Source organism: Oryctolagus cuniculus, chromosome 8 (genome assembly GCF_051225735.1).
Source record: "Oryctolagus cuniculus isolate XC-2025 breed Fujian yellow rabbit chromosome 8, ASM5122573v1, whole genome shotgun sequence".
Lineage (NCBI taxonomy): Eukaryota > Metazoa > Chordata > Mammalia > Lagomorpha > Leporidae > Oryctolagus > Oryctolagus cuniculus.
Genome location: NC_142874.1, coordinates 42,806,688 through 42,833,608, shown reverse-complemented (window position 1 = coordinate 42,833,608; position 26,921 = coordinate 42,806,688). Strand labels below are relative to the sequence as shown.

The window sequence follows — 26,921 nt, the reverse complement described above, 5'->3', positions numbered from 1 at the left end:
AGGAAAACTTGGCTGATTTGTTCATTAAAAAAAAAAACTGACAATCTTACTTTATTTTTTTAAAAAATCCAGTATCTTTTAATGCTTGTTCATTCATTTTTATTTATGTGCAAAGCAGAGCAACAGAGAGTGAGAGAGAAAGAGATTTTCCATCTACTGGGTCATTCCCAAATACCCACAACAGCTGGGGCTGAGCCAGGCCAAAGTCAGAAGGCAAAAACTCCACTGAGGTCAGGGACCCAGGTACTTGAGCCATCACCTACTGTCTCTTAGGCACATCAGCAGGAAACTGAATCAGAAGGAAGTGGGACTTCACTTCAGGCATCCCAACTGGCATCTTAACCCACTCCTCATACCTGCCCTCATTTTTTTCAAAAAGCTACATTTATTTGGGCAGAGTAAAGAATTCCAAAAGACCATCCAGTAAAAGAAAAAGAAAAAAAAAAAAAAACTGGCAGAATCAATTTTGTCATAACTCCAGAAACCAACCAAAAGCTTTCAGGAATCAATGAAATATGTGATCAAGGTTTTGAGTAGAACAGCAAACTCTCTGGCATTTTAACTTGCTCCAGGTCCCTTCCCCCAATCCCCAGCTCAGCAGTAGACTTAAAAACATCAGTGTACATTCCTGATCAGAGACAGCAGACTGGATTTCATCCAAAAACAACTGTAATCATGTGACTTGACCTGTCTGGTGGGTCCCAGGAAGGTCAGCACAGAAGACCTGCCTTTCTCCCACCCAATTTGGAACTTTCCTAGTGCTAACGTGGCCAGCCAGGGCATCTGCTAAAAACATTTACAGGCAAATAAATACATCATTTGCTGCTACATGAGGATAACAGCTGGGCCAAACAATGGACCAACGTAAAAGGTTGAGGAAAGGCTGCAGAATGAGATGCTTTGGGGAACAAGGACTTTGAAACACTCCTACACAGCCCTGGGAATCTAGAAGGCCAGCTGCATTACCACAGGGGGCACATGCTCAGAAAAGATCTGAGGAGATCCTAAATTCTCACCTCAGGCCATACCAGAGCAGCAGATCAAGGCTTAGAGGGAAACTAAGCTGCCTGGCTAAGCATTGGAGGTGCATAACATGCAGCACGGAGCCCACCTGCAAAGACCAGAAGGTTCTTTTTGGGTTCGGAGCATTTAAGATAAATTCTGTCCAGTCACTAGCTGACAAACTAAGGAAACAAACTCCAATGTCACATGACAAATAACACAGACTTTATAAAGTTACTGTGGGAGACCCAGATGAAGCTCTGGCTTTGTCCTGGCCCAGCACTGGCTGTTGCGGCCATCTGGGGAGTGAACCAGCAGATGGCAGATCTCTCTCTCTGTCTCTGTCTCTGTCTCCCCCCTCTCTCTGTAACTCTGCCTTTCAAATAAAAAAAAATTTTTAAAAGATCTATTTATTTAATTGTTTGAAAGGCAGAGTTACAGAGAGGCAGAGGCAAAGAGAGAAAGAAAGGTTTTCCAGCCATTGGTTCACTCCTCAAATTGGCCACACCGGCCGGAGCTGCGCCGATCCAAAGTCAGGAGCCAGAAGCCTCCTCTGGGTCTTCCACATGCGTTCAGGGGCCCAAGGACTTGGGCCATCTTCCACTGCTTTCCCAGGCCATAGCAGAGAGCTGGATCAGAAGTGAACAGCTGGACTCAAACCGGCACCCATATGGAATGCTGGCACTGCAGGCAGTGGCTTTACCCACTACATCACAGTACCAGCCCTAAATAAAAATAATCTTAAAAAAAAATTGCAGACTAGGAGAAAGTATTTTCAGATCACATATCCAACAAAGGATTTGAACACAGAATAAACTCTCAAATCTCAATAATACAGGAAGTAAGGACCCAGGGTACAGAGGAAGGAACAAAGTTCATTTGGATTTTTTTTTTATTTGGACATTTATATCATCATTCACTCATAGGCCATACAAAATTACCAACTTAAAAATTAGCCTGCTATGGATTTATTGAATTTCGAGTCCCATCTGAGGTTGCCTTGCTGGAACCAGGCCAAATAAGTTCACACTTTATATAGCCATGGCCAGCTGTTCCCCACCCACATCTGAGTATGTGAATTTGATTCCATACTCTAGTCCTGACTCCAGCTTCCTGCTAATGCAGATCCTGGGAAATGGCTGAGATGGCTCCTGCACTTGGGCCCGGCCATCCAAGTGGGTGACCCAGTTGGAGGTTCAGACTCCTGGCTTCCACCTGGCCCAGGTCTGGCTGTTGCAGGCATCTGGGGAGTGAACCAGCAGATGGAAGATCTCTCCCTCCCTGTCACTCTGCCTTTCAAATAAGTAAAACTAAATAAACTTTATAGAAGACGACAGATGATAGAGAATCGAACTTCAACTTCATTTAACTTCTCTTTACCCCACTTTTCTCATCTTAAAAGCAGGATAAAAAAAAAACCTGCCTTGCAAGGGCTGTTAGGATTACAGAGTTCCTCCCATAAGAGAAAACTTCAAAGAGTTCACAGAAAATGTAATTAAAAGGTTAAAAGGTTAACTTTGGCGCAAAAGTTGTGAAATACATGCACTTAATATTTTTTCCACGAACTTTTTGAGGCCCTCATACATTAAGCACTAAATAAATGAATGACAAAATATTTTGCTCAGGTATGTTAAAAAGTTGGTACTTTTTTTTCTCTCTCTGCCTCTCCTCTCTCTGTATAACTCTGACTTTCAAATAAATAAATAAATCTTTAAAAAAAAAGTTCGTACTTTTTAAAAAACCTACTATGTATGTAAGAAAGATAGGGACTCAATCTAAAAAGAATGCAGGAATACTGGAATTAAAACCCCTAATTCTTCCTTATCTTCATTAAACATTCATTGGAACTCCATGAGGTGGTCAACACCAAATTATGTTCTACAAGGTTCACAAAACCCCAACGCTCAAGAAGCTATTGAAAGGTTTGCTGGAATGTCTAGTAAGTATGTGCCATGTTTGACACTCATAGCAAACGTGCTCTAATGCAGGATGAAGTTTAAATGTCCAGGATCACTGCGCCCCCGGAAAACTCCTTTGCCAAGTCACATAAAGTCCGCCCACACTGGACTTGGGCCTCTCCTCGGCACTCTGCTCCATTCTTTCTCAGAAACATCTTCACCATCCATGCCCACCCTTGAGCAGTGGGGCGGAAGTGGGGCTTTTTCTATTTTTTTTAATTTAATTTTATTTATTTATTTATTTATTTATTTTGACAGACAGAGTGGACAGTGAGAGAGAGAGAGAGACAGAGAGAAAGGTCTTCCTTTGCCGTTGGTTCACCCTCCAATGGCCGCCGCGGCCGGCGCGCTGCAACCAGCGCACCGCGCTGATCCGATGGCAGGAGCCAGGTGCTTCTCCTGGTCTCCCATGGGGTGCAGGGCCCAAGCACTTGGGCCATCCTCCACTGCACTCCCGGGCCACAGCAGAGAGCTGGCCTGGAAGAGGGGCAACCAGGACAGAATCCGGCGCCCTGACCGGGACTAGAACCGGTGTGCCGGCGCCGCAAGGCGGAGGATTAGCCTAGTGAGCCGCGGCACCGGCCTTTTTCTATTTCTATTTTCTAAGATTTATTTCGGGGTCCCACACTGTAGCACAGTGGGTAAAGCCATGTGTGCAGTGCCAGCATCCCATATGGGAGCTGGTTCGAGTCCTGGCTGCTCCACTTCCGATCCAGCTCTCTCCTTCGGCCTGGGAAAGCAGTGGAAGATGGCCCAGGTCCTTGGGCCCCTGCACCCACGTTGGAGACCTGGAAGAAGCTCCTGGCTCCTGGCTTTGGATCGGCGCGGCTCCGGCCGTTGCGGACAATTAGGGAGTGAACCAGCGGATGGTAGACCTCCCTCTCTCTTCCTCTCTGTAACTATGCCTTTCAAATAAGTAAATCTTTTTTAAAAAATTTATTTCATTTAAAGTCAGAGAGAGGGAGAGAGGGACAGAAAAACGAGAGAAATTCCATCATTGGTTCACTCCCCAAATGGCCAAAAAGGGCCAAAGGTGCGGCAAGCCAGGAGCCAGGAGCTTCTCCCGGGTCTCCCACGGGGCGCAGGGGCGCAGGGGCGCAGGGGCCCAGGCTCAGCAGCAGGGAGCTGGGTCGGCAGTGGAGCAGTCAGGACTCCAACCCGTGCCTGTACGCACCTGCCCCCAGCGGCTTAACCCACTAAACCACAATGCCAACCGCCCCAAGGAAGCGGGGCTTTTAAAACAAAGCAGCACCTGTGTACAATCATTCCTGAAGCCCACTACCATCCTCCTGGTGTCTCCCTCCTTACCTGAAGATTCGCCTTCCCCACACCTGTATTGCGACTGGACAATGCCATTCACTCGGACCCAAGATGGCAGCGGCTCGCGAGACTCCAGGCCGCGGGCACCGAGAACAGCGCTCCCCCGGAGAGGGGCGTCTGGCGCCTGCCGGCCAGGTCCCGGGGGTCCTCAGCTGTGAGTCCCCGGCCCCAGAGGACGGACCTCTGCGCCCAGGAGCCCGAGGCCCCACATGGCCGCCTGAAGGTCGCGACTAAGAGCCCCCGGGAAAGCCACTGGGACGGCCTCTGCACACCGTACTGGCCATCACGAACTGCTCCGCAGGTGAAAGCCAGGGGCTGGCCCTCTTTCTGGCACCAGGTGGCACACATGTAAAACTCGGGGGACTAGCGGGCAAACTGGAAAACGTGACGTCCTAGCGCATGACTGCGTAAGGTTTCCCCTCAACAGGGTGGGCCGCAGGAAGAGGAGGGGCTGGCTTCCCAACCTTGCATGGTAAGGAGTCCGGTTAGAATAAAATGTAACTGAGCTAAAAATAAGCAAGTGCTGGGTTAAGGTTCTGCTTTGTTTTGTTTAATCCAAGACTAGTTGTGGTGCTGTGGGTTAAGCCATGGCTCGGGAGCCGGCATGTCTTATCAGAGCACTGGTTCTGGTCCCGGCTGCTCCACTTCCCATCCAGCTCCCTGCTAATGGTACCTGAGAAGGCAGCTGGATGATGGCCCAAATGCTTGGGCCCCAGCACCCACGTGGGAGACATGGATGGAGATCCAGGTTCCTGGCTTCAGTATGGCCCAGCCCTGGTTGTTGCAACCATTTGGGGAGTGAATGAGCTGGCAGGAGATCCCTCCGCCCGCCCCCCAACTCTGCCTGTCAAATAAAATGTTATTAAAAAAAATTCATTAATATTTTATTTGACAGCCTAAGTACGGAACATACGTGCTGTGCATTGTCCTGAGTTACACGGATATAACAATGAATAAAATCTCATGAAACTCCCACTGTAGAGTGTTTGAGGGTATGTATGCATGGAGTCTGCCTGAAGTTGGCAGACCCTCGCTCCATTCTGAGAAACCTCAGGATAACACCCTCTACCACACACACATACACACATCCCTACACACTGCCACCTCAAGGTCCCACCTGACACAAGGAGCCATTGTGGGTACCCCAAGACTCTAGCATCCTGCCCCAGCAAAGGTACCTGGGATGGGTCTGAAAAGGCAGCTACCTATAGGTGTGCCATAGACCTGGGAGATAAAGGGGCCAGGACTGTGGTTGGTCAATATACTCAGAGCCTCCTTCTGGGGGAGGCTGTGAGAAAAACAAGAGAGCTAATCACTCAGTACATCCAGAAGCCATGGAAGAGACAAACTGAGCCACAAGAATGGTGGTGTTACTAACATAAACAGCAAGCAAGCCATTCCAATTGAGAAAGGCATATTTTTCAGCGTAGCTATTGGCTGTCAGTTCCTTAGAATTGCTCAATTTCTTTTGTAATAAATACTTCTTTTTCAGGTGTTTATTGAAAGGTGTAGTGACAAAAGGAAAGGGAGAAAAAGATCTTCCATCTGCTACTTCACTCCCCAAATACCCAGAAAAGCCAAGGCTGAACCAGGCTGAAGCCAGGAGTTCCAACCAGGTCTCCCACATGGGTGGCAGAGACCCCAGAATCGGAGCCATCATCTGCTGCCTCCCAGGTGCATTAGAAGGAGGCTGGATTGGAAGTGGAGGCAGTACTCAACCCCAGGCACTCTTATACAGGATGTGGGCATCCTAAGCAGCAGCTTACCCACTGTCTCCCTAGGCTTTACCTTATTTCTAAATAACCCCTGAAACTACTGCTTTCAACTTAACCTGTATATATGTAGAATAAACCTCCATCAGTTCAAATTAGCAGAATAGGCCTCTTTCTCACAAGCTCAAACTAACACAGTGTCCTCCACTTTCTCCAACGGCAGTTCACTATACTATTCTCTATGCAGAACCAATTTTGTCTGTAATAGAAGGATTGAATAATGCCCATTATACATGGTTAAGCTGCCACTTACAACACCAGCATCCCATACTAGAGGACTGGTTTGAGTCTCAGCTGCTCTGCTTCTGATCCAGCTCCCTGTTAAAGTGCCTGGTACAGCAGCAGATGACGGCTGAAGTACCTGCATCCTATATGTCCATCAGTTCAAGTTCAGCTGTTCCACTTCCAATCCAGCTCTCTGTTGTGACCTGGGAAAGCAGTGGAAGATGGCCCAAGTGCTTGGGCCCCTGCACCCACGTGGGAGACCATGAAGAAGCTCTTGGCTCCTGGCTCTGGATCAGCACAGCTCTGACCATTGCGCCCATTTGGGAAGTAAGCCAGTGGGTGGAAGCTCTCTTTCTCTCTCTCTGCCTCTGCAACTGTGCTTTTCAATTAAATAAACCTTCAAAAAAATTAAAAACAGAACTACCAAACAATCCAGCAACCTTACTTCTGGGTATACATCCAAGGGAAATAAAAATCTATCTTCAAGAGATATCTGCATTCTCATGATAACTGAGGCATTAGTCACAACAGCAAACCACCTAATGGAAACAACCTAAGTGATGTACAATGGAATGTTACTTGGCATTTTTTTTTTTTTTATTTGAATGGCAGAGAGACAGATCTCCCATTTGCTGGTTTACTACTCAAATGACCACAACAGCCAGTTCTGGGCCAGGCCAAAGTCAAGAGCCCAGAACTCCACCCAGATCTCCCACACAAGTGTCAGGGACCCAAGTATTGGAGCCATCACCTGATGCCTTCCAAGATGCACATTAGCAGGAAGCTGGATCATAAGAAGAGTAGCAGAGACTCAAAACCAAGTAGCCGGCGCCGCGGCTCACTAGGCTAATCCTCCGCCTTGCGGCGCCAGCACACCGGGTTCTAGTCCCGATTGGGGCGCCGGATTCTGTCCCAGTTGCCCCTCTTCCAGGCCAGCTCTCTGCTATGGCCTGGGAGTGCAGTAGAGGATGGCCCAAGTCCTTGGGCCCTGCATCCGCATGGGAGACCAGGAGAAGCACCTGGCTGGCTCCTGCCTTCGGATCAGTGCGGTGCGCCGGCTGCGGTGGCCATTGGAGGGTGAACCAACAGCAAAAGGATGACCTTTCTCTCTGTCTCTCTCTCTCACTATCCACTCTGCCTGTTAAAAAAAAAAAAAAAAAAAAAAAAAAAAAGTAGTGACTTAACCACTGAACCAAATGCCTTTTAAAAAGAAAATCCTGCCATTTGCAACAATGTGGATAAACCTAGAGTCCATTATGCTAAGTGAAATAAGCCAGATGCAGAAAGACCAATAGTGCCCCCCCACACAAAAAAAAACAAAAAACTATAGAAACAGTGGTAGAGTGGCTACTGGGGACTACAGGGAGAGGGTACAGTGGATAGAAGAGATGGGAGATGCTGGTCAAAGGGTACACACTTTCATCCGCAAGATGAGTAAGATTTGGAGATGTAGCATTCATCATGGTGAGCACAGGCAGTAACAATGTATTGTATACTTGAAATTTCTGAGATCTCTAAGTATTCTTACATATACATGAAAGGGAAATATGTGAGGTGATAGATATGTTAATAACTTGATTTTAATAATAATTTCATAATGTATATATAAAGACATGCATTTTGAATACATACTATTTTTATTTGTCAGTAAGCTAGGAAAGAAAAAATGCACAGAGGATTTGGTTTACTAAAAGTCATCATGTGAATTACTAATAATTTTTTTAAACATCCAACTTAGGGGCTACTGTTGTGGCGTAGCAGGTAAAGCCATTACCTTTCACTCTGGCATCCCATATGGATACCAGTTCATGTCCTGGCTGCTCCACTTTTAATCTAGCTCCCTGCTAATGACCTTAGAAAAGCAGTTGAGGATGGTTCCTGGCTTCAGCCTGCTCAGCTCTGGCTGTTGCAGCCATCCAGGCAGTAAATCATTGCATGGGAGTATCTCTGGCTTCATGGCATAGTGGGTAAAGCCACCACATGCAGCAACTGCATCCCTTTTGGGTGCCAGTTTTTATCCCAGCTGCTCCACTTCCCATCTAGTTCCCTGCTAATGGCCTGGGAAAACAGCAGAAAATGGCCCAAGTGCTTGGACCCCTGCACCCACATGGGAGACCCAGATGAAGCTCCTGGCTTCAGCCTGCCCTCGTGCTGGCCCTTGCAGCCATCTGAGGAGCAAACCAGCAGATGGAAGATCTGTCTCTCTTTGTCTCTCCCTCTCTGTCTGTAACTCTTTCAAAATAAATCAATCTTTAAAAAAAAATCTTAAAAAATAAATAAAATGTTCAATTTACAAAATATTGCACTGAAATTATTCAACATCATATTTTTCAATAGGGTAGTAAGCCAGTGGTTCTCACCTCACATAAAACTTCAAAAATCCTGTTGCTCAGCAAATATTCCAGAAGTAATTAAGAGGAAGGAAATCTGAGGGTGGGGTCACGAGCACACACCCAGGTGAGTCTGCTGCCCTGCCCACAGCAGAGGTCACTGCAGGCCCTGTTACCGACAGCATGGACCAGAGACGGGCAGCAACAGCACCTGGAACTTCTGAGAATGTAGTCTCAGGGTCACCCCAAACCTACTCATCAGGGCCTGCACTTCAGCGAGATCTCCAGGTGATCTGTAGGCATATTAAAGTTTAGAGAAACTCTGTTCAGGGTTCCTACTGCTACAAAAATATGAGAGATACTGTGCCATGTTATAAAGTGGGATACCTCCAGAAATGTTCTATGAAGAGAAAATAGGATTAGAAGAGGTGGAAGATAAAATGTTGTTTGTGATGTTAAGGCATTTCACACTGTTATACATCTAATTAAAAGTAATATTCAAATGCAAGCCTGCACATTTTAAAACTTGCAGTAACACTCCTTGTTCCAGGTGAATTCCATTTACTGGCCACTCCCTCCACTGGAGATAGTTATACCTTAACCAAGCAATCTCCAGATAGCTCCAGTTGTCCCCACTAAGCTAGCATTGCATGTTGAGGAGGGCACTTGGGAAGGAATGAACAAATAAGGGGTGCGGTAGTAAGAAGGGATCATGTACATGGGTGAGCCCCATGCTGGGAGCTTTCCAGTGTTATGTGAACTATTTGGAAATGGTGACACTGATTGACAGAAAAACTGATTTCTACCTCTTATGGAAGCACTTTCTTCTGTGACCCTTGTTCTTGGCCAGACCTCAAAGAAAAAGTATTTAGCATTTATCTTCAACTATGATGACTCTCTGATTAATGTTATCTTCCAGAAATAAAATTCCAGTACAATGGAGGCAGCCATATTGAGAAACAAATGAACTTGCAATGCCATGCAGCAGCCCTGGAATGCAATACAGAGCTCATAAACAATGCAATTCTTGATTTGCTTGCTTGCATCAGGGCAGGAACAAAAGCACCTCCCTTCACAGCTCCTATTCATTTATTCTGAATTAAGCTGGTACTAGGCAAGATGACAGAACCAGATGACTGTGTTTTCAGATTCAATAGGCTTCCTTTCCAATACCCTTAAACTTGTCCAAGGATGACCCCAACACCCTTCAAGAACTATAAACCACTCTTACGAGTTTACAAGCATGTTCCCCATAATGAGGCTACAGAAAAGATGCACAATTCCCATCTCCAAGATGCAAAAGCTGGGAGGCAGGGAGGGAAGGAGGGTAGGTGTCATACAACCTAAGAGATTTGTCCATGGTCACAGAATAATAAAAATTCAGAGAATAGGAACAAGAACAAGACTCTAGGTAAGCCAGGGTAACCTCATGTTGACAAGATGCATTATAGTAAAAAATAAATAAATAAAAAAATAAAAGATGCATTATAGTGTAGGGTAAGTGGAGGGAGACAAGATCAACTGAGAACGTCCATCAGTTAGGAAATGCATTCAGTTACCAATTACCGAAGCCCAAGATAAGGTGACTTAAACAAGGCAGGGTGTATTTTTCCTCAAAGGAAGAGCCAGGCAATCAAAATTCATTTGGTGACTCTACAATCATCAAAGACTGAGATTCCATCTATTGTTCCGCCCCACCGTTCTCAGCGCCTGGCTTCCGTCCTCAAGGTAACTTCATGGCCCAGGATGGCTACTGAAAGCTACACATCCTTGTTCCTGGTAGGTGGTAAGGAGAAAGGGCATTCCGTACAGCTGAGTCAGCTCCTTCTGAGGAACACTCAAGCTTCATGGGTGAGCACACCGCCACACCCCAAACTATAGGAGCTCCACTTCCTAAGGAAGAAGCAGGCAACTAGGAGTCTGTGCCACAGAAGCCCATTCTGTCACTCACCAGCTATGTGACCTGGAGAACATCTTCCTCGGTGAACCGAAGGAAACAGTCACACCTACTTCACAGGAATGGTAAGCAGACTAAATGAGAAAAACACATGTGAAACAACTGGAATATTACCTGGCACCCAGTGTGCAATAAATATCAACTCGTTGTCATGTGATTATCCTAGTCCAGTGCTTTTTCAAATTCCTCTCCTACTCTAGCTTCCTCTCCATTTCCAAAACTGGAAAGGAATTTATATTAGTCATTTGTACCTACTGATACTCTATTGTGAATGAGTCTCAGGCATAGGTCACTTCAATTAGACATACAAATTTCATGCCTTTTGCTTCTAATTTGAAAGTAAATGCTACACATCAGCACACACTGATATTCTGGATAGGATTCGTGTAGAGGAATTGAACTTGTAAAGGCAATTTCAATGTATACCTTTAAGACTGAAAAAAAAACAGAGGGAGGGATTAAAAATTAATGATCTCTCCCATGTAAAAGAATTCCCAAAAATGTTATGTAAGTATTCCTCTTTAAACAAATACTACAATGAGGAGGACATCTGGCCGAGTAGTTGACACTGCTTGGGATGCCCACAACCCATACGGGGGTGCCTGGGTTGCAGTCCCAGTTCCACTTCCAATTTAAGCTTGCTGCTAATGCACACTCTAGGAGGCAGCAGGTGATGGCTCAAGAATCTGGGTCCCTGTCACTCACATGGGAGACCCAGACTGAGTTCCCAGCTCTGGGCCTCAGCCTGCAGCCCAGGGCATTGGCAGGCATTTGGGAGTGAACCAGCAGACGAGGCAAACTCTCTCATGCCCATTCTCACCCTCCCTCCCTTCCTATTTTTCTCCCTCTCCCTCTTCCTATCTCTTTCTGCCTCTCAAATTTAAAAAAAAATTTTTTTTTTAATTTTACAGAGGGGGCCTGCAGGACAACTCATGCCTCGGTAATGGACCTCTCCAAGGGAGGCAGAGTTGTGCCTGTTGTGCTGTCGGCTTCTCCCTCACAGATGAAGGAGTTCAGAAGGAAGCCAGGAGGAAGATCTAATTCAGCACATTGGCAAACTTCTATAAACCAAGTCAGAAGTTAACTTTCTTCTAGTCTCCTAGACTCATAAAATGTAAAGTTGGAAGCCTCATGCCTTCATTTAATAAAGCAAAAACTAAGGCCCAGAAAGATGCTGTAAACTGCTGATGGCTACAATGCTAATGAGAGGGTGACAGAAAGCATTAGAGCCAAACATTCATAGACTTAATCTCTAAGTACCATTGGAGGCAAAGCTGCACTGACCTGAGGGAAAACAGAGTGAATACATTGCCCCCAGATCATAACATGCCAATGAAGCTGTAGAAGTGCACGATGAACAATGTCAGAAAGGGAAAAAAGAGGCCGGCGCCGCAGCTCAATAGGCTAATCCTCCGCCTGCGGTGCTGGCACACGGGGTTCTAGTCCTGGTCAGGGCGCCGGATTCTGTCCCGGTTGCCCCTCTTCCAGGCCAGCCCTCTGCTGTGGCCCAGGAGTGCAGTAGAGGATGGCCCAAGTGCTTGGGCCCTGCACCCGCATGGGAGACCAGGAGAAGCACCTGGCTCCTGGCTTCGGATCAGCGCAGTGCGCCGGCCACGGCAGCCATTGGAGGGTGAACCAACGATAAAGGAAGACCTTTCTCTCTGTCTCTCTCTCTCACTGTCCACTCTGCCTGTCAAAAAAAAAAGGGGGGGGGGGGGACAGAATGAAGGGATGCACCCGGTCAAAAATAGGCTGTAAAATCATCAACTTCACCTCTGTTACACTGATAGCACTTCGAACATCACTGCTGGTATCACAAAAATTAGCTTTTCATTTGTGATGATAAAGAAAAGCCCAGGGACCAGAGCTGTAGCACAGCAGGTTAAGCCACCACCTGCAATGGGTTCGAGTCCCAGCTGCCCCATTTCTGATCCAGCTCCCAGCTAATGTGCCTGGGAAAGCAGCAAAAGATGGCCTCAAGTATTTGGGCCCCTGCTATCCACTTGGGAGACCTGGAAGAAGCTCTGGGCTCCTGGCTTTGGCCTGGCTCAGCCCCGGCCATTGCAGCCCTTTGGGAAATGAACCAGCAAGTGCAAGACTGTCTCTCCCACTCTATATATAACTCTGTCTTTCAAATAAGTTAAAAACAAAAAAAAAATTTTTTTTTAAATCAAAAAGTAAAGCTCAGCATCACCAAATGAAGAACTAATCTAAGTATTTGGGGTCTTACGGGATCAAGATATTTCCAAGATTTGCACGAACTCCAAAGCAAAGCAACTACACTGAATTATTAAATGGTGAAATTTCAGATTTACCCTTTTTCCTCTGCCACCATGAAGCCCAAAACTATTCCCAAATGAAGAAAAGCATAGACTCAACAAAGGGTCAGATATCTTAACAACAATAAACAAAAAGTAGACATGAAATAAACAGTAATAACTGTGTAGTTACCTACTCTGTGTGCTTGGCCATGTTCTCAGGACATTTATATAATATATATATATATACACACACATATATACACACACACAAATTAATTTAATCCTCAAGTCCTATGCAATAGGCTTTCTTATTATTTCCACTTTATGAGTAAAGAAGGGAAGCAGAGAGCTGAGGTAACGTGTCCAAGGTCAGGAAGTTAGCAACTGGAGAGCCAAGAAATGAACCAAGAGTCTGGTTCTCTTGTGTCAGCATCCGTTTGACAGTCACCATGGACTACTTAATATGCCTAGTTCTCTTCTTTAAAGTGTATTAGGGCTGGCGCTGCAGCTCACTAGGCTAATCCTCCGCCTTGCGGTGCCGGCACACCGGGTTCTAGTCCCAGTCGGGGCGCCGGATTCTGTCCCGGTTGCCCCTCTTCCAGGCCAGCTCTCTGCTGTGGCCAGGGAGTGCAGTGGAGGATGGCCCAAGTGCTTGGGCCCTGCACCCCATGGGAGAGCAGGAGAAGCACCTGGCTCCTGCCTTGGGATCAGCACGGTGCGCCAGCCGCAGCGCACCGGCCACAGCGGCCATTAGAGGGCGAACCAACAGCAAAGGAAGACCTTTCTCTCTGTCTCTCTCTCTCACTGTCCACTCTGTCTGTCAAAAAAAAAAGTAAAGTGTATTAGTCTTCTCTATAAAAGCAGGGAGCCTATGTCTCATGTCTCTATTCCCAGTATTTTCTGCATTCATTATATTGACGGGGTCAACCACACAGGTCCACTTAAAGAATCTTGTGAGTGCAGCACTTTTAAATAACATATAAATATATCCATAGTTTCCATGGGACTTAAAATAACTTTCTCAAAATAAATTAAATAATTTTGGAATCATAATAACAAAAAAACTGGAAGCCCAGAAAAACAAATGCAATTCTCAAAACTAACCAACTAACTAGAGAGAAGCTCTGAAGAATATGAGCTGGAATGCTAAGTGTATAAATTAAAAGAAATCCTAGTTTATGACTTGTGACACACAGCAGACATAACTGAGTTGCAGCTATCTGTAGTGGTGTGATTCTAGATGAAGTCTTCTAGCACCTCTGAGACTCAGTTTACACATCTTTAAAGTGGGAATAATAAGGCTTGAAGACTCCCCTCTCAGGTTGTTGTAAAAGTCAAACTAAATGAGGTTGTAAAAGCCCTTCTAAGCCGAAAACTACCAGATACAGTGAAGTATTGCTAAATATAGCAGCCAACATGCAGGTATAAGTGTTTGGAGCATCAACATTAACCGACTTCTACTAGTAGTCAGCGTGATGGCCTAGAAAAACACAGACTTTCACTTAAAAAAAGACCTGGATTCAAGCTGAATCCATAACATAAACCATATACCATACCAAATACCAGCTGAGGGACCTTAAGCAAGTTTCTGAGCCTTGGGTTTTTTTAATTATAAAATATAAAATCTATTTTATTTATATTTATATATAAATGTACATAACATTTTATGTTATTACTATATATTTATAAAATATAAATTTTTACCTATATAGAAATTATATAAATATGTAAATATATTTCTACATACATATACAGAAAATATCTCCTTCGAAGGGGCTACTGTATGAGAAGCACCTGAGATGTGGCAAATACCATGATTGTTATTCTGTGCCCTTAAACTGATCATATTGAAGTTATTTTACTCAAGGCACAAAAGCCAACAGTCACCAATGCTCTTTGACTTGCATCCCAATAAACCCATAATCAGTTGAAAATATCCCAAGTCAAAAATGCACTACATACACCTACCCTATTGAATATCATAGCTTAGCAACACAACACACTACAGCATGTTAGCTGTGTCCCCTCAGGATCACAGGGTTGACTGGGAGCTGCAGCTGCTGCCCAGCATTGATGAAGACTTTACCATGTATCACCAGCACGGGGAAAATCAAAATTCAAAGTACAGTTGCTACCGAATGCCTACTGCTGTCACACTATTGTAAAGTCAAAAAATTGGTAAATCAAACTGTCGTCAAGTCAGGCAGGGACCATCTGTGTGTCAATCCTTCCTGGGTTGACCATAAACACATTAAAATACAGAGAGAATACATTTTTTCCTATTTTATTAGGCCCTATTATACGGCTGCCACTCTTCCAGGTTATCTCGGGGAGGAGCCACCATTTTGCATACCTGCCCTGCGGAGGAGTGACATAAATCTGCTCTAGTTCTGTTTGAGAGCCTAAGGACAGCTAGGACACTTCTCCCCAAAGAAAGCTACAGGGGCAGGCACTTGGCTTAGTGGTTATGACGCCCATGGGAGGCCCACATCCCATATCACAGTGCCTGGATTTAAGTCCCAGTTCCACCATCCAGTTCAGCTTCCTACTACTGTGCATCCTGGGGAGCAGCCATAGAACAGCTCAAGTACTTGGGTCCCGGCTCCTGGCTTCGACATGGCCTAGCCCTGGCTGTCTGCAGGCATTTGGGGAGTAAGTCAGCAGACAAGAGCTCTCTGTCTCTCTTCCTCTATTACTCTGCCTTTCAAATAAATAAAAATATTGTTTAAAATATTTTTTTTAAAAATAGCCACAAAGTTTTTAAGACTCAAGAAATGAGGTATAGGTGAATATTTTCATGACTTTGGGTTAGGGATAACATTCTTAATCAAGGGAGAAGGGGAAGATAATTTCTAAAGGGAAAGATTCACAAATGAATCTACATTAAAACAAACTGTCACATCAAAAGAAACCATAAAGCAAATGAAAAATAAGCCACAGAATGGAAGATGATATTTATAATACATAACCAACAAAAGTTGAGGCTCCAGGGTGCAAGTATTTAGCCTAGTGATTAAGATACCCATGTCCCACATAGGGGTGCTTCGGTTCAATTCCCAACTCTGGCTCCCGACTCCAGGTTCCTGCCAATGCAGACCCTGGGAGGCAGCAGTGATGGCTCAAGTACTTGTGTTCCTGCCACTCACCCATATGGGAGACCTGGACTGAGTTCCTGGTTCCTGGTTTTAGGCTGGCCTCAAACCTGGCTGTTGCAGGCATTTGAAGAATGAACCAGAAGATGGGAACTCTCTGTGTGTGGCTCTCTCTGTCTCTTTGCCTCTCAAATTAATTATTTACAATAACAGACAAAATATGGTATACTGATGCAATGAAAACAAACTTCAGCTACATGTAACCACATGAATAAATCATGCAAACAGTGTTGAATGAAAAAAGCATGAGTCAGAAGCAGTGGTTTTGGCATAAGCATCAGTAGCCTTTATCCTCCCTTCCCCCACTCCAAGGTCAGGGGCAAGCTGTCCTTCCACTCGGGAGACTAGCCATCCTGATTTGCCCTCAAGTGAAGGATTTCCTGGGATGGGAAACTTTCCATTGTAAAAGCTAGGACAATGCCAGGAACATTAAGAAGAGCTGGTCACCCCATCTTCCTCCTATTCTCCCCTACCCTTGCCTAGCAGTAACTAACACACTGGCACTAACACACCAAACTTGGCTGCACAGAAAGAGATGAAGAACATTCAATTAGTGATACAAAGAAGAAAATCAACCACACAGAACCAAGCTGATGTTAAACACTGGGCTGCGTCAATCAGCCATGAAATCCTTTAAGCTGCTGAGGAAGCCCACAATGGACACTAAGTCCCCTGTGTTAGTCGGTGGGAATCTCCATGTTTATCTCATGGTCTCTCATCAGGCCTTTTCAAAAGGCCAAATTTACTGAAAGAACAATTTCTTAGAATTTAAGCCTCCATGTTGGGTGTGATTTCGCTCTTAATTACAGCAATTTGCAAAAAGCATCACCCCTTGTGATCCAGTAGCATCTCTATCACCAGGGGGAACATACTAAAAATGAGTGTTCTGGCCGGCGCCGCGGCTCACTAGGCTAATCCTCCGCCTAGCGGCGCCGGCACACCGGGTTCTAGTCCCGGTCGGGGTGCTGGATTTGTCCCGGTTGCCCCTCTTCCAGGCCAGCCCTCTGCTGTGGCCAGGGAGTGCAGTGGAGGATGGCTCAAGTGCTTGGGCCCTGCACCCCATGGGAGACCAGGAAAAGCACCTGGCTCCTGGCTCCTGCCATCGGATCAGCGCGGTGCGCCGGCAGCAGCGCGCCGGCCGCGGCGGCCATTGGAGGGTGAACCAACGGCAAAGGAAGACCTTTCTCTCTGTCTCTCTCTCTCTCACTGTCCACTCTGCCTGTCAAAAAAAAAAAAAAGAGTGTTCTCAGGACTGCTACTCTGTATCAAATCAGGCAATTAGGATCTTGGACATTACCAACCACAGTGAATATTTCACAGAATAGATTCACAATCTTTAGCAGCAGCAGCTGAAACTGAAACAATGGTACACTCTCCGCTCCCCAGGGATCTTTCCTACACCTGCCCAGAAAAATCTCATGAGCCATGAATTCCTACAGGATTACTTTTCACTAAGGAGCAGGCATTTAGTGTAGTGGTTAAGACACTTGCATCCCATCAGAGGGAGTACGATGTCCAGCTCTACTTTCCTGCTAATGGTAACCCTGGGAGGCAGTGGTGATGGCTCAAGTTGGGCTCCTGTCTCCCACATGGGAGAACTGGATTGTATCCCTGGGCTCCCAGATGCTGTAGGCATTTGGCCAGTGAACCAACAGATGGGAGTTTTCTCTCTCACTCTGTCTCCCTCAAATAAGTAAACAAAAAAGAACTAACTTTCAGTGAACTGATCCTTAGCACTTGGTTGCTCCTACAATTCTGCAAAGAGTCAACTGGACTTTTCGTTTATTTTTGCATCACGTTGAAGATTATAGGAGTAAAGTTGAGGCACAATGGATTAAGCTGCTCTTAGGATGCCCTCACCCCACATTACAGTGGCAATTTGAGTGCTGCTTATTGCGCTTCTGATCCAGTTTCTTGCTAATGAATCCTTGGGAGGAAGCAGATGATGGCTCAAGGGCTTCATCCCCTGCCACTCATGTGGAAGACTTGGATGAAGTTCTAGGCTCCTGGCTTTGGCCTGGCTCATTCCCAGCTGTTGTGGGCATTTGAGGAGTAAACCAGAAGATGGGAAATCTCTCCCTCTCTGTCACACAATTTCCAAGTAGATAAAAAAAAAAAACAACATTTTTTTAAAAGAAAAAAAACTAGAAACAGACTAAAAATATAACTTATTTTAAATGCTAGAGAAATAAAAATATTTTAATATTTTATGAAGGCAAGCACCAAATCAACTATCATCCCATACTGAAAGATGAAATTGTAACTATACAAACCAATATTCTTTTTTTTTAAAAAAAGATTTACTTATTTATTTGAAAGTCAGAGTTACAGAGAGAGAAGGAAAGGCAGAGCGAGTCTTCCATCCGCTGGTTCACTCCCCAAATGGCTGCAATGGCCAGAGCTGCACCAGTCTGAAGCCAGGAGCCTCTTCTGGGTCTCCCACGTGGGTATAAGGGTCCAAGAACTTGGGCCATCTTCTACTGTTTTCCCAGGCCAAAGCAGAGAGCTGGATCGGAAGCGGAGCAGCCGGGATTCAACCGGCACCCATATGGGATGCCGGCACTGCAGGCGGTGGCTTTACTCGCTATGCCATAGCGCTGGCCCTCCAATATTCTTAACATCATTTTTTTTTTTTTTGGACAGGTAGTTATAGACAATGAGAGGGAGAGACAGAGAGAAAGGTCTTCCTTCCGTTGGTTCACCCCCCAAATGGCCGCTACAGCCGGAGCTTCGCTGATCTGAAGCCAGGAGCCAGGTGCTTCTCCTGGTCTCCCATGAGGGTACAGGCGCCCAAGCACTTAGGCCACCCTCCACTGCCCTCCTGGGCCACAGCAGAGAGCTGGACTGAAAGAGGAGCAACCGGGACTAGAACCTGGCGCCCATATAGGATTCCGGCACCGCAGGTGGAGGATTAGCCAAGTGAGCCACGGTGCCAATCCCTCTTAACATCATTTTAAAAACACATTTATCAGGGCCAGCACTGTGGTGTAGCAGGTAAAGCCACTGCCTGTGGTGCCGGCATCCACATGGGCACCCTGGATGCTCCACTTCCCATACAACTGCCTGCTAACACACCTGGGAAAGCAGCAGAAGATGGCCCAAGTACTTAGGCCCACGCAACCACGTGGGAGACCCAGATGTAGCTCCTAAAGATGTCCTACCAGGACTGTCCTTATGTGATGAGATCTTGCCTGAAGTTCTTGGTCTTCAAATGGAAAGAACTCATTCCAAGACATTTCATAATTTCAAGTTATTACCTGTTTTCTTATGGGTTGATTAAAAGAACAGTCATCTTGAACAAACAAAAAAACAAACTAAAGAATACACACTGCCAAGCATAGTGATTCCACTAACATGAAGTTGTAAAACAGGTAAGGCTCACAACACTGTACAGGGATGCACACGTACTTGGTAAAACTGTACAGAAAAGAAATTAATCACAAAAGTAAAAAACAAGGTTACCTCTAGGAGCAGGAGAAAGGCTACCTCTGGGAGCCAGGAACTGCTAATACTCAATTTCTCGTCTTGGTCATGAATTTAGAAAAGTTTTCACTTTATAATTTACAAATGCTGTATACTGATATACATATGTGTGTCGCAAAAATAAATAGATGCCCTTGCACAGTCACACCTAAATTTAGCAGGCAGTGAAAGAAGGGTTCACAGAGTCCCTCAGGTCCATAAACCCCAAGTTTACAATATCTAGTCTGGTGAGACCAAAGACAAGGAAAATCTTTAGCCTGCATAGAGGTGAGGCAGGAGTGAATGTTGAGAACAGGAAAAGGAAAGATTACAAAGCAGCAGAGGAAATATGAAGCCCCTGGATCCATTGACACTCTCACTCAGAGAACAACACGGCAGCACAGACATAACCAACAAATGCCCAAGCTTGGTAAGGAATGTGATGGTGTCTGAAAAACATGTGAACTAACTAGGGGAAAGAGAAGCACAGCTTGCCATGTAAACCATTCCATAATTTATCCCCCAAATAAAAGCCCAAACTGCAAGTTTAACCTTCTACCCACTCCGTGATACCGCAGCCCCCTCACCCTGTGGTGAAAAGGGGCACATAAACAGCCAACTGGGAACACTGATTTCTGAGTGCAAAAAGTATATACAATGTCATGTCTCAGCAAAACATTATCACAGAACCTAGAAAACCCTTTGCCAGCCTTGGGAAGTTATGGAACTGGTAAACAACAAGTTACAAAAATAGTCTTTCCACCAGCCTTGGAATATTGCAACTAAATGATAAACATTCATCTGGGTCTTAAGTAGTCTGGACTCTGAAACAGCCCTTTAAATAGAGTATGGGGTTCAGTTTTTGGCTGAAGGTTATAGGCATCCAAGCAAGCCTACGCTGTTTTCAATCAGGAATTCAAGGCAGGTTCATCTTTCTAATATTCCTTCATTGTATTCTTGCAAGAAATATTTACTTACACTGGTAATTACCCATTATTTCACAAGGCCTGCGTTTACACCCAACAAAACTATCAATTATTTCCAAAACAATTGGTGTTTTGGAACAATGTAGACTGTCAAATGCCTTATCTTGATGAAAAGTCCTAATAATGGGCATAAGGAATTTTCTTTAAGCTTCCAGGACTCTACCAAGGGCGTCAAATTGACTATTCCTTCACGTTCCGCTCAAGTTCTTTCCTTTTATCCCACTTCCTACACACACACCCCGCCGCGTCTGTTCCCCACGGATCCAAGATTTTCTCTACCAACTCTTCTTAGCGGCCAAGGGTGCCGCAGAGAGCGCTGCTCAGAGCCGGCTGGGGCATTCACCACCTCCCTCTCTCTACAGCAACTCTCCACCAGCGTTCTCATCCCGGTCTTTCTCACTTCCTCCTCTCCTTTTGTCACCATTCCCGAGCTCTGTCCTTCCTTCTTGTTTTCAGATAACTGGGCTCAGCCAGCTGGAACCAAAGGCCAAAGAATTTCCTCTCCATTATATTCGATTGAGAAGGCACCACAGAGGAAAGAATTGGGTCTACACTTAGGCTTCCAATTACGCGTCCAACTGTTAGATCCGTGTTGCTTGTGTGCGCACAAACAACACAGTATCAGGCCCGGAAACGATGCCTTGTGACATGCTTGGATTTTGGACTTCAGTGTAATGGGGCTTAGGGAAAGAGAGTGTGCTCACAAAGTAACTCAAAAGCAAGTCCTATAGAAAACTGCGGAGCTCCGGCCTGGGGGGCGGGGCGGAAACCCCAGGTCCGAAGTCCAAGGGTCGCCGGGTCGCCGACGCCAGCTTGGACTCAGTGCAAAGCACGTGGCTGACCTGGCTGCGGCCGGGGAGGCCAATCCGTCCCGAGGGGTCGCTGTGCACCGCGGCAGCCAGCGCCAGCAAGCGCCCCACCGGCCTCTGACTCATCCCGAGATAAGGAATCGCCCAGGCCACTAATTCCAAGCCTGCAGCTACCGCCGGGATTCAGTCTGCACGCAAACGTCGGGGAGTTTCGGTTCCCGGGCCACTGGCAGGTGGAGACCCTTTTGAATTTTCTCGGGCTCGACCCGAAAGTGAGGCTGAGAATGGAAAGGCTGCTCTACCTTCCTCTCTCCTCTCTCTCGGTCTCCCTCCAGAGTTAAAGGTGCCGGTCCCATCCGGACGGGTAAGAAGGCTGCCGCCGCCCCCGGCAGGACCTGCGGCGGCCCCGCCAGCGCCCTCCTCTCCGTACCCGCCCGCCCCAAGCCCGCCGGCGCCCGCCGCGCCCTCACCTGCGGCCGAGTGGCCGGAGAACGCACGGCCCCGGGCGCGGCGCGGGCCCCCAAGCTCGCGGCGCTCGCGCAGCTCCTCCTCGTCGTCCTCCCGCCGCCGGCCCTCAGCCATGGGCGAGGCGCGGCGGCGCAGCCGGCGACAGCGGGCCCCGGTCCGCGGGCCCCGGGTGCCGCACGCCAGCACCTTCGGGGCCGGGAAGCCGGGCTGCGGTGACGGCGGCGGCTGAGGAAACGGCCCCCTCAGTGAACTCCACCTGCGGCGGCGGGAGCCGCGGTGTCCCCGCCTCCTCACGGCGCACCGGCGGCCTCTCTCGCCCCGAGCTTTCGCTCGTCCTCTCTCTTCGCCCGTCCCCGCCCCGCCGCGCCGCGGTCCAGCCCGGGACCGGGCGGGTTCGAGCTGGGCCTCGCCTCCTCGGGGAGGGGTCACCGACCACGGAGGCCGTCCCACCGCCGCGCACGCTGGAAACACCCGCTCGACCAAAACAAGCGTGCACAAGATAAATAAACGGGATAGGAAGCGGGCGAAAGAGGAGGTGGCCTGGCCTCTTCCTGCCCTTCCACAACATTCCCGTGTCAACAGGAAACCCATTTGCTTGACGCTTGAACAAAAGGAGGAGGAACCTGTTCTGACCGGGACTTGGGGAGATGGCGCGGCCGGAGCCGCTGAACTTGGGGACGAACTTGCCTCGGAGTTGGGTGGAGCTTCTGCCTTGCACACTGTGTTCTTTCCCTCTTCTCTTCACTCCTTAAAATTTAGCCTCGTTGGAGCACGGAGGATTCCCAGAAAGTAAAACTACTCTGCCCGATACATGATGTTTGTCCAAACCCATAGGTTGTGACACCAACGGTGAACCTCAGTGTCAACCATGAACTTCGGATGAAAATGATAGGTTCATCAGTTGTATCAAATGTACCAGTCGGGAGGTGGAGGGTGACAGTAACGGGAGAGGCTACGCATGTTGTAGGGACTGGGATTGTATGGGAATTCTCTGTACCTTCTGCTCAATTTTGCTGAGAACCTAAAACTACAAAAAATAAAGTCTAATTTTTAAAAATTTCAAAACAATAAATGGGAGGTGGCGGGTTAACCTAGTGGTTAAGGTACCTACATCCTGTATCAACAGGACCTGGGTTCAATTTCCAGCTCCAATTCCTGATTCTAGCTTCCTGCTAGTGCACACCCTGGGAGGCAGCAGGTGATCGCTCAAGTAGTTGGGTCTCTGCCACTCAGGTGGGAGACTGGGATTGACTCCCTGGTTCCTGGCTGGGTGTCGAGCATTTGAGGATTTGAACTACTGAGTGGGAGTTCTCTCTGTCCCTCAAATGGATTTTTTTTTTAATTTAAAGATTAAAAAGTCGCTGTGCTCCAGTTACTTTGGGATTAGGAAAGAGCCACAATCCATAAAAAGACGGGCAGAAAAATGTGTTTATGGAATCCTATACCTGATCATTTGTAGAGAGGTGATTTGGCCAAACAGCAGAGCTGTTTGGTTAGCTGGAGTCAGAAACTGTAATTTGGAGCACTTAACTGTGGGACCTAGCCCCTGTGAAAGTTGGGCCGAGATCTGTGGAACAAAAGGTATCAGGCATAGCTGTGTAATGGGCATCTTAGATTCTGCAGGTATGTACTTTTACAGGGAGAGGGACAGAGTCTAGAATCTCACAAGAAAATTCGAGATACCCAGATACACTGCGTGAATAGGAAACTCCTGTGTGAGATGAACAGGCTCTTCTTTTAAGCCTCTTGCTCCATTTCTGAGAGCTCCTAATGTTCAGCATCTAAGAGAGAAAGAAGAAAGGGAGAAAGGGGTCGCTGAAAATAGAACAGCCTGCAGTACCCGAGCGCTGTGCCTTTGTCTTTTCCATTGCGGTTGGTGCTGCCTGAGAAAATCTTCCCGCTTTTAAGCAGATAAGAGCCACAATTGATTTTGGGGAATTGAGGTCAAATCCACAAGTTAAAACATTATTACCTCCTAAGCCGGTACAGAGACAGACACTTGGAGAACTGGAAATTAAACCAGGAAAAGGAGAGTCTCGATGTTTAGGGTTGTTTTAGTTGTTTGGGTTCACTTGAAGTTGAAAGCATATTTGTCATTGCCTTCCAGGAGAAGAAATAATTCAGAAGCTCCTGTCTTGGCAATAACACGACTTTAGTAAGCTATTGGGCTCAGTCTCCACTATTTTTCAGAGTCTTAGGATGGATAATCCTGAGACTTGTTCTGGATCTCCAATACAGCCAAAGCTTGGAAATTCACTTCCTTCTTTTGGGGTGCATGCTCAACCCCTCTACATTCAGCCAACATTTACGGTAACTGTAGTATTGCATGCCAAGCATCACACTAAGCGCCATGGGAAGATTCAAAAAAAGGAAAGTATTCACTATTGAGCCCTACAGTGGGAGCTTTTCACATACATTTTTCTCATTTCAAATGAGCAAAACATGGTCCTTGTCCTCTAATGAGAAAGATACATCTACTTTACCATAAAATGAGGAACATTTGGTAAGTTCTACCACAAAGATATACCTTCAGACAGGAGTTCCAAGATAATTCACTAGGGGAAAGAATTGTATTTACAACTGGATAGGCACATGCAGAAAAAGAACTGCAACCCTCATCTGACACCATGTGCAAAAATGAACTCAAAATGGATATTGACCTAAATGAAGAGCTAGAACTATAAAACTCTTCAAATAAAAATAGGATTAAATATTTGTGACCTTAGGTTGGGAAATGATTTCTTAGATGGAACACAAAAATACATAAATGACAGAAGAAAAAATAAACTGACCGGCGCCACGCCTCAATAGGCTAATCCTCCGCCTTGCAGAGCCGGCACACCGGGTTCTAGTCCCGGTTGGGGCGCCGGATTCTTTCCTGGTTGCCCCTCTTCCAGGCCAACTCTCTGCTGTGGCCTGGGAAGGCAGTGGAGGATGGCCCATGTGCTTGGGCCCTGCACCCCATGGGAGACCAGGAGAAGCACCTGGCTCCTGCCTTCGGATCAGCACGGTGTGCCGGCTGCAGCACGCTAGCCGCGGCGGCCATTGGAGGGTGAACCAACGGCAAAAAGGAAGACCTTTCTCTCTGTCTCTCTCTCTCACTATCCACTCTGCCTGTCAAAAATAAATAAATAAATAAACAAACTGACTTTGACAATATGTAAAACTTTTGTGCTGAGCCAGGCATTATGGTATATGGGGCTTAGCCACCACCTGGACAACCACATTCCATATCAGAGTGCCTGGAATTGAATCCCACCTCCACTTCTTTAAAAAGAAATAAAGAAATTAATTTGTTTGAAAGGCAGAGTGAGAGAGAGAGAAAGAGAGATTGATTTTCCATCTTTTGGTTTATTCTTTAAATGCTTGTAGTAACAGCTAGAGCTGGGCCAGGCCAAAGCCAGAAGCCTAGAATTCAATCCAGTCTCCCGTGTGGATGGCAGGAAACTAAGTACTTGAGCTATCATCTGTTGGTTGCTTCCCGGGCCCATTAGCAGGAAGCCGGATTGGAAGCACAGAGTAGCTGGGACTCAAACCAGGTACTCTGATATTCACATTCCAAGCTGCAGCTTAACCCACTGAGCCACAACACCCACCTCAGTAGTCCCCCAACACCACTTCTGATCCAGCTTCCTGGATAAAAACTTACAACTCAACAATAATATATTTTAAAACAACTTAGCCCAGTTTTAAATTGGGCATTCTTCAAAGAAGATCAGAGTATATACAAATGGCCAGTAAGAACACAGCATGATGCTCAACTTCATTAGTCATTAGGAAAATATATATCAAAACCACTTTACACCTACTAACATGGCTAAAATAAAAAAGGAAATATTGTGTGGATAAGGATGTAGAGAAACTGCAACCTTCCCACATGGCTAGAGGAAATGTAAAATGGTACAGTCTGTCTGGGGGACAGTTTTGTGGGTCCTCATAGAGTTATCAATAATACAGCAACTCTACTTCTAGACATATACCCAAGAGAAATGAAAACACATCCACACAAAAACCTGTACATGAATGTGATGTATGTTGTCATAGTCACATTAATCATAATGGTCAGAAAGTGGATACGACGAGATGTTCATCAACTAGTAAATGGATAAACAAAGTGTGGCACATCCATATAGTGGAATATCATTCAGCCATAAAAATGAATGAGGAGTGGATATTTGGAACAACAATTAAGATGCTGCTTGGAACATCCACACTCCATATCAAAGCCTTGGTTTGGGTCTAGGTTCCAATTCCACCTTCTTGTTAATGTGCACACTGGGAGGCAGCAGGTACTAGCTCAAGTACTTGGGTACCTGCCACCAAGGTGGAACACCTGGACTGAGTTCCAGACTCCTGGATTGTGCCTGGCTCAGGCCCGTCTGTTGCAGGCATCTGGGGAGTGAAACAGGAATTGGAAGACCTCTGTCTGTCAGTCTCTGCCTCTTTCTCTCTGCCTTTCAAATAATAGATAAATAAATGAAGTGCTAATATATGTTACATCATGGATGAATCTTTAAAACATTATGCTAAATCTTAAAAAGAGAGAGTAAAAATACATTAGATGCCACCATTGTGGCACAATCGGTTAAGCCACTACCTGATAGTATCCTGTATGTGTGCCAGGTTCAAGTCCCAGTTGTTCCACTTCTGAACCAGCTCTCTGCTAATCTGCCTGGGAAAGTAGTGGAAGATAGCCCAAGTACTTGGGCCCCTGCCACTCACGTGGGAGATCTAGGTGGATTTCCAGGCTCCTGGCTTCAGCCTGGCCCAGCCCCAGCCATTGCAACCATTTGAGGAGTGAACCAGCAGATGGAAGATCTCTCTTCCTCCCCCCCCCAACTCTACTTTAGAGATAACTAGAAAAATCCCATTTTTAAAGTTATTATGATGTCTGATTCATTTCTATTAAATGTCTAGAACAGGCTAGTATACAGAGACGAAAAGTAGGTAGTGATTGCCTGCTTGCTTGGGAGTGCTGTCTGTTGGGTACAAAGTTTCTTTTTGGAGTGATAAAAATACTCTAAATCCAGAAGTGGTGATGGTTGCCCAATTTTGGATACTAAGGGATGAATTTTATGGTATGCTAAATACACTAAAGGATGAATTTCATGGTATATGAATTTTATTTCAACAAAACTCTTTTTTAAAAAAGGTACAATCAACTCAGCATATAAACACAGGACACAGACTAGAAAGAGGAGAGTACTCTAGAGTGATCA

At 46.2% G+C, this 26,921-nt stretch overlaps 1 protein-coding gene across 9 annotated transcripts in view; it reads right to left on the bottom strand.

Annotated features, from left to right (window-relative positions):
* SH3D19 (SH3 domain containing 19) overlaps nt 1–22,685 on the bottom strand; it is a 202,364-nt gene extending 179,679 nt beyond the window's left edge. For 3 of the 9 annotated variants that reach the window (XM_008267339.5, XM_070047425.2, XM_008267341.5), the window contains exon 1: nt 21,705–22,665. In XM_008267339.5, the coding sequence (XP_008265561.2) occupies nt 21,705–22,293 (589 nt within the window). In that variant the 5' untranslated portion in view covers nt 22,294–22,665. Of the gene's footprint in view, nt 1–21,704 lie in introns of all 9 variants that reach the window. The other 6 variants (XM_089302362.1, XM_089302363.1, XM_051819356.3 and 3 more) reach the window with 4 other exon arrangements.
* Between the last annotated feature and the right edge of the window lie 4,236 nt (nt 22,686–26,921).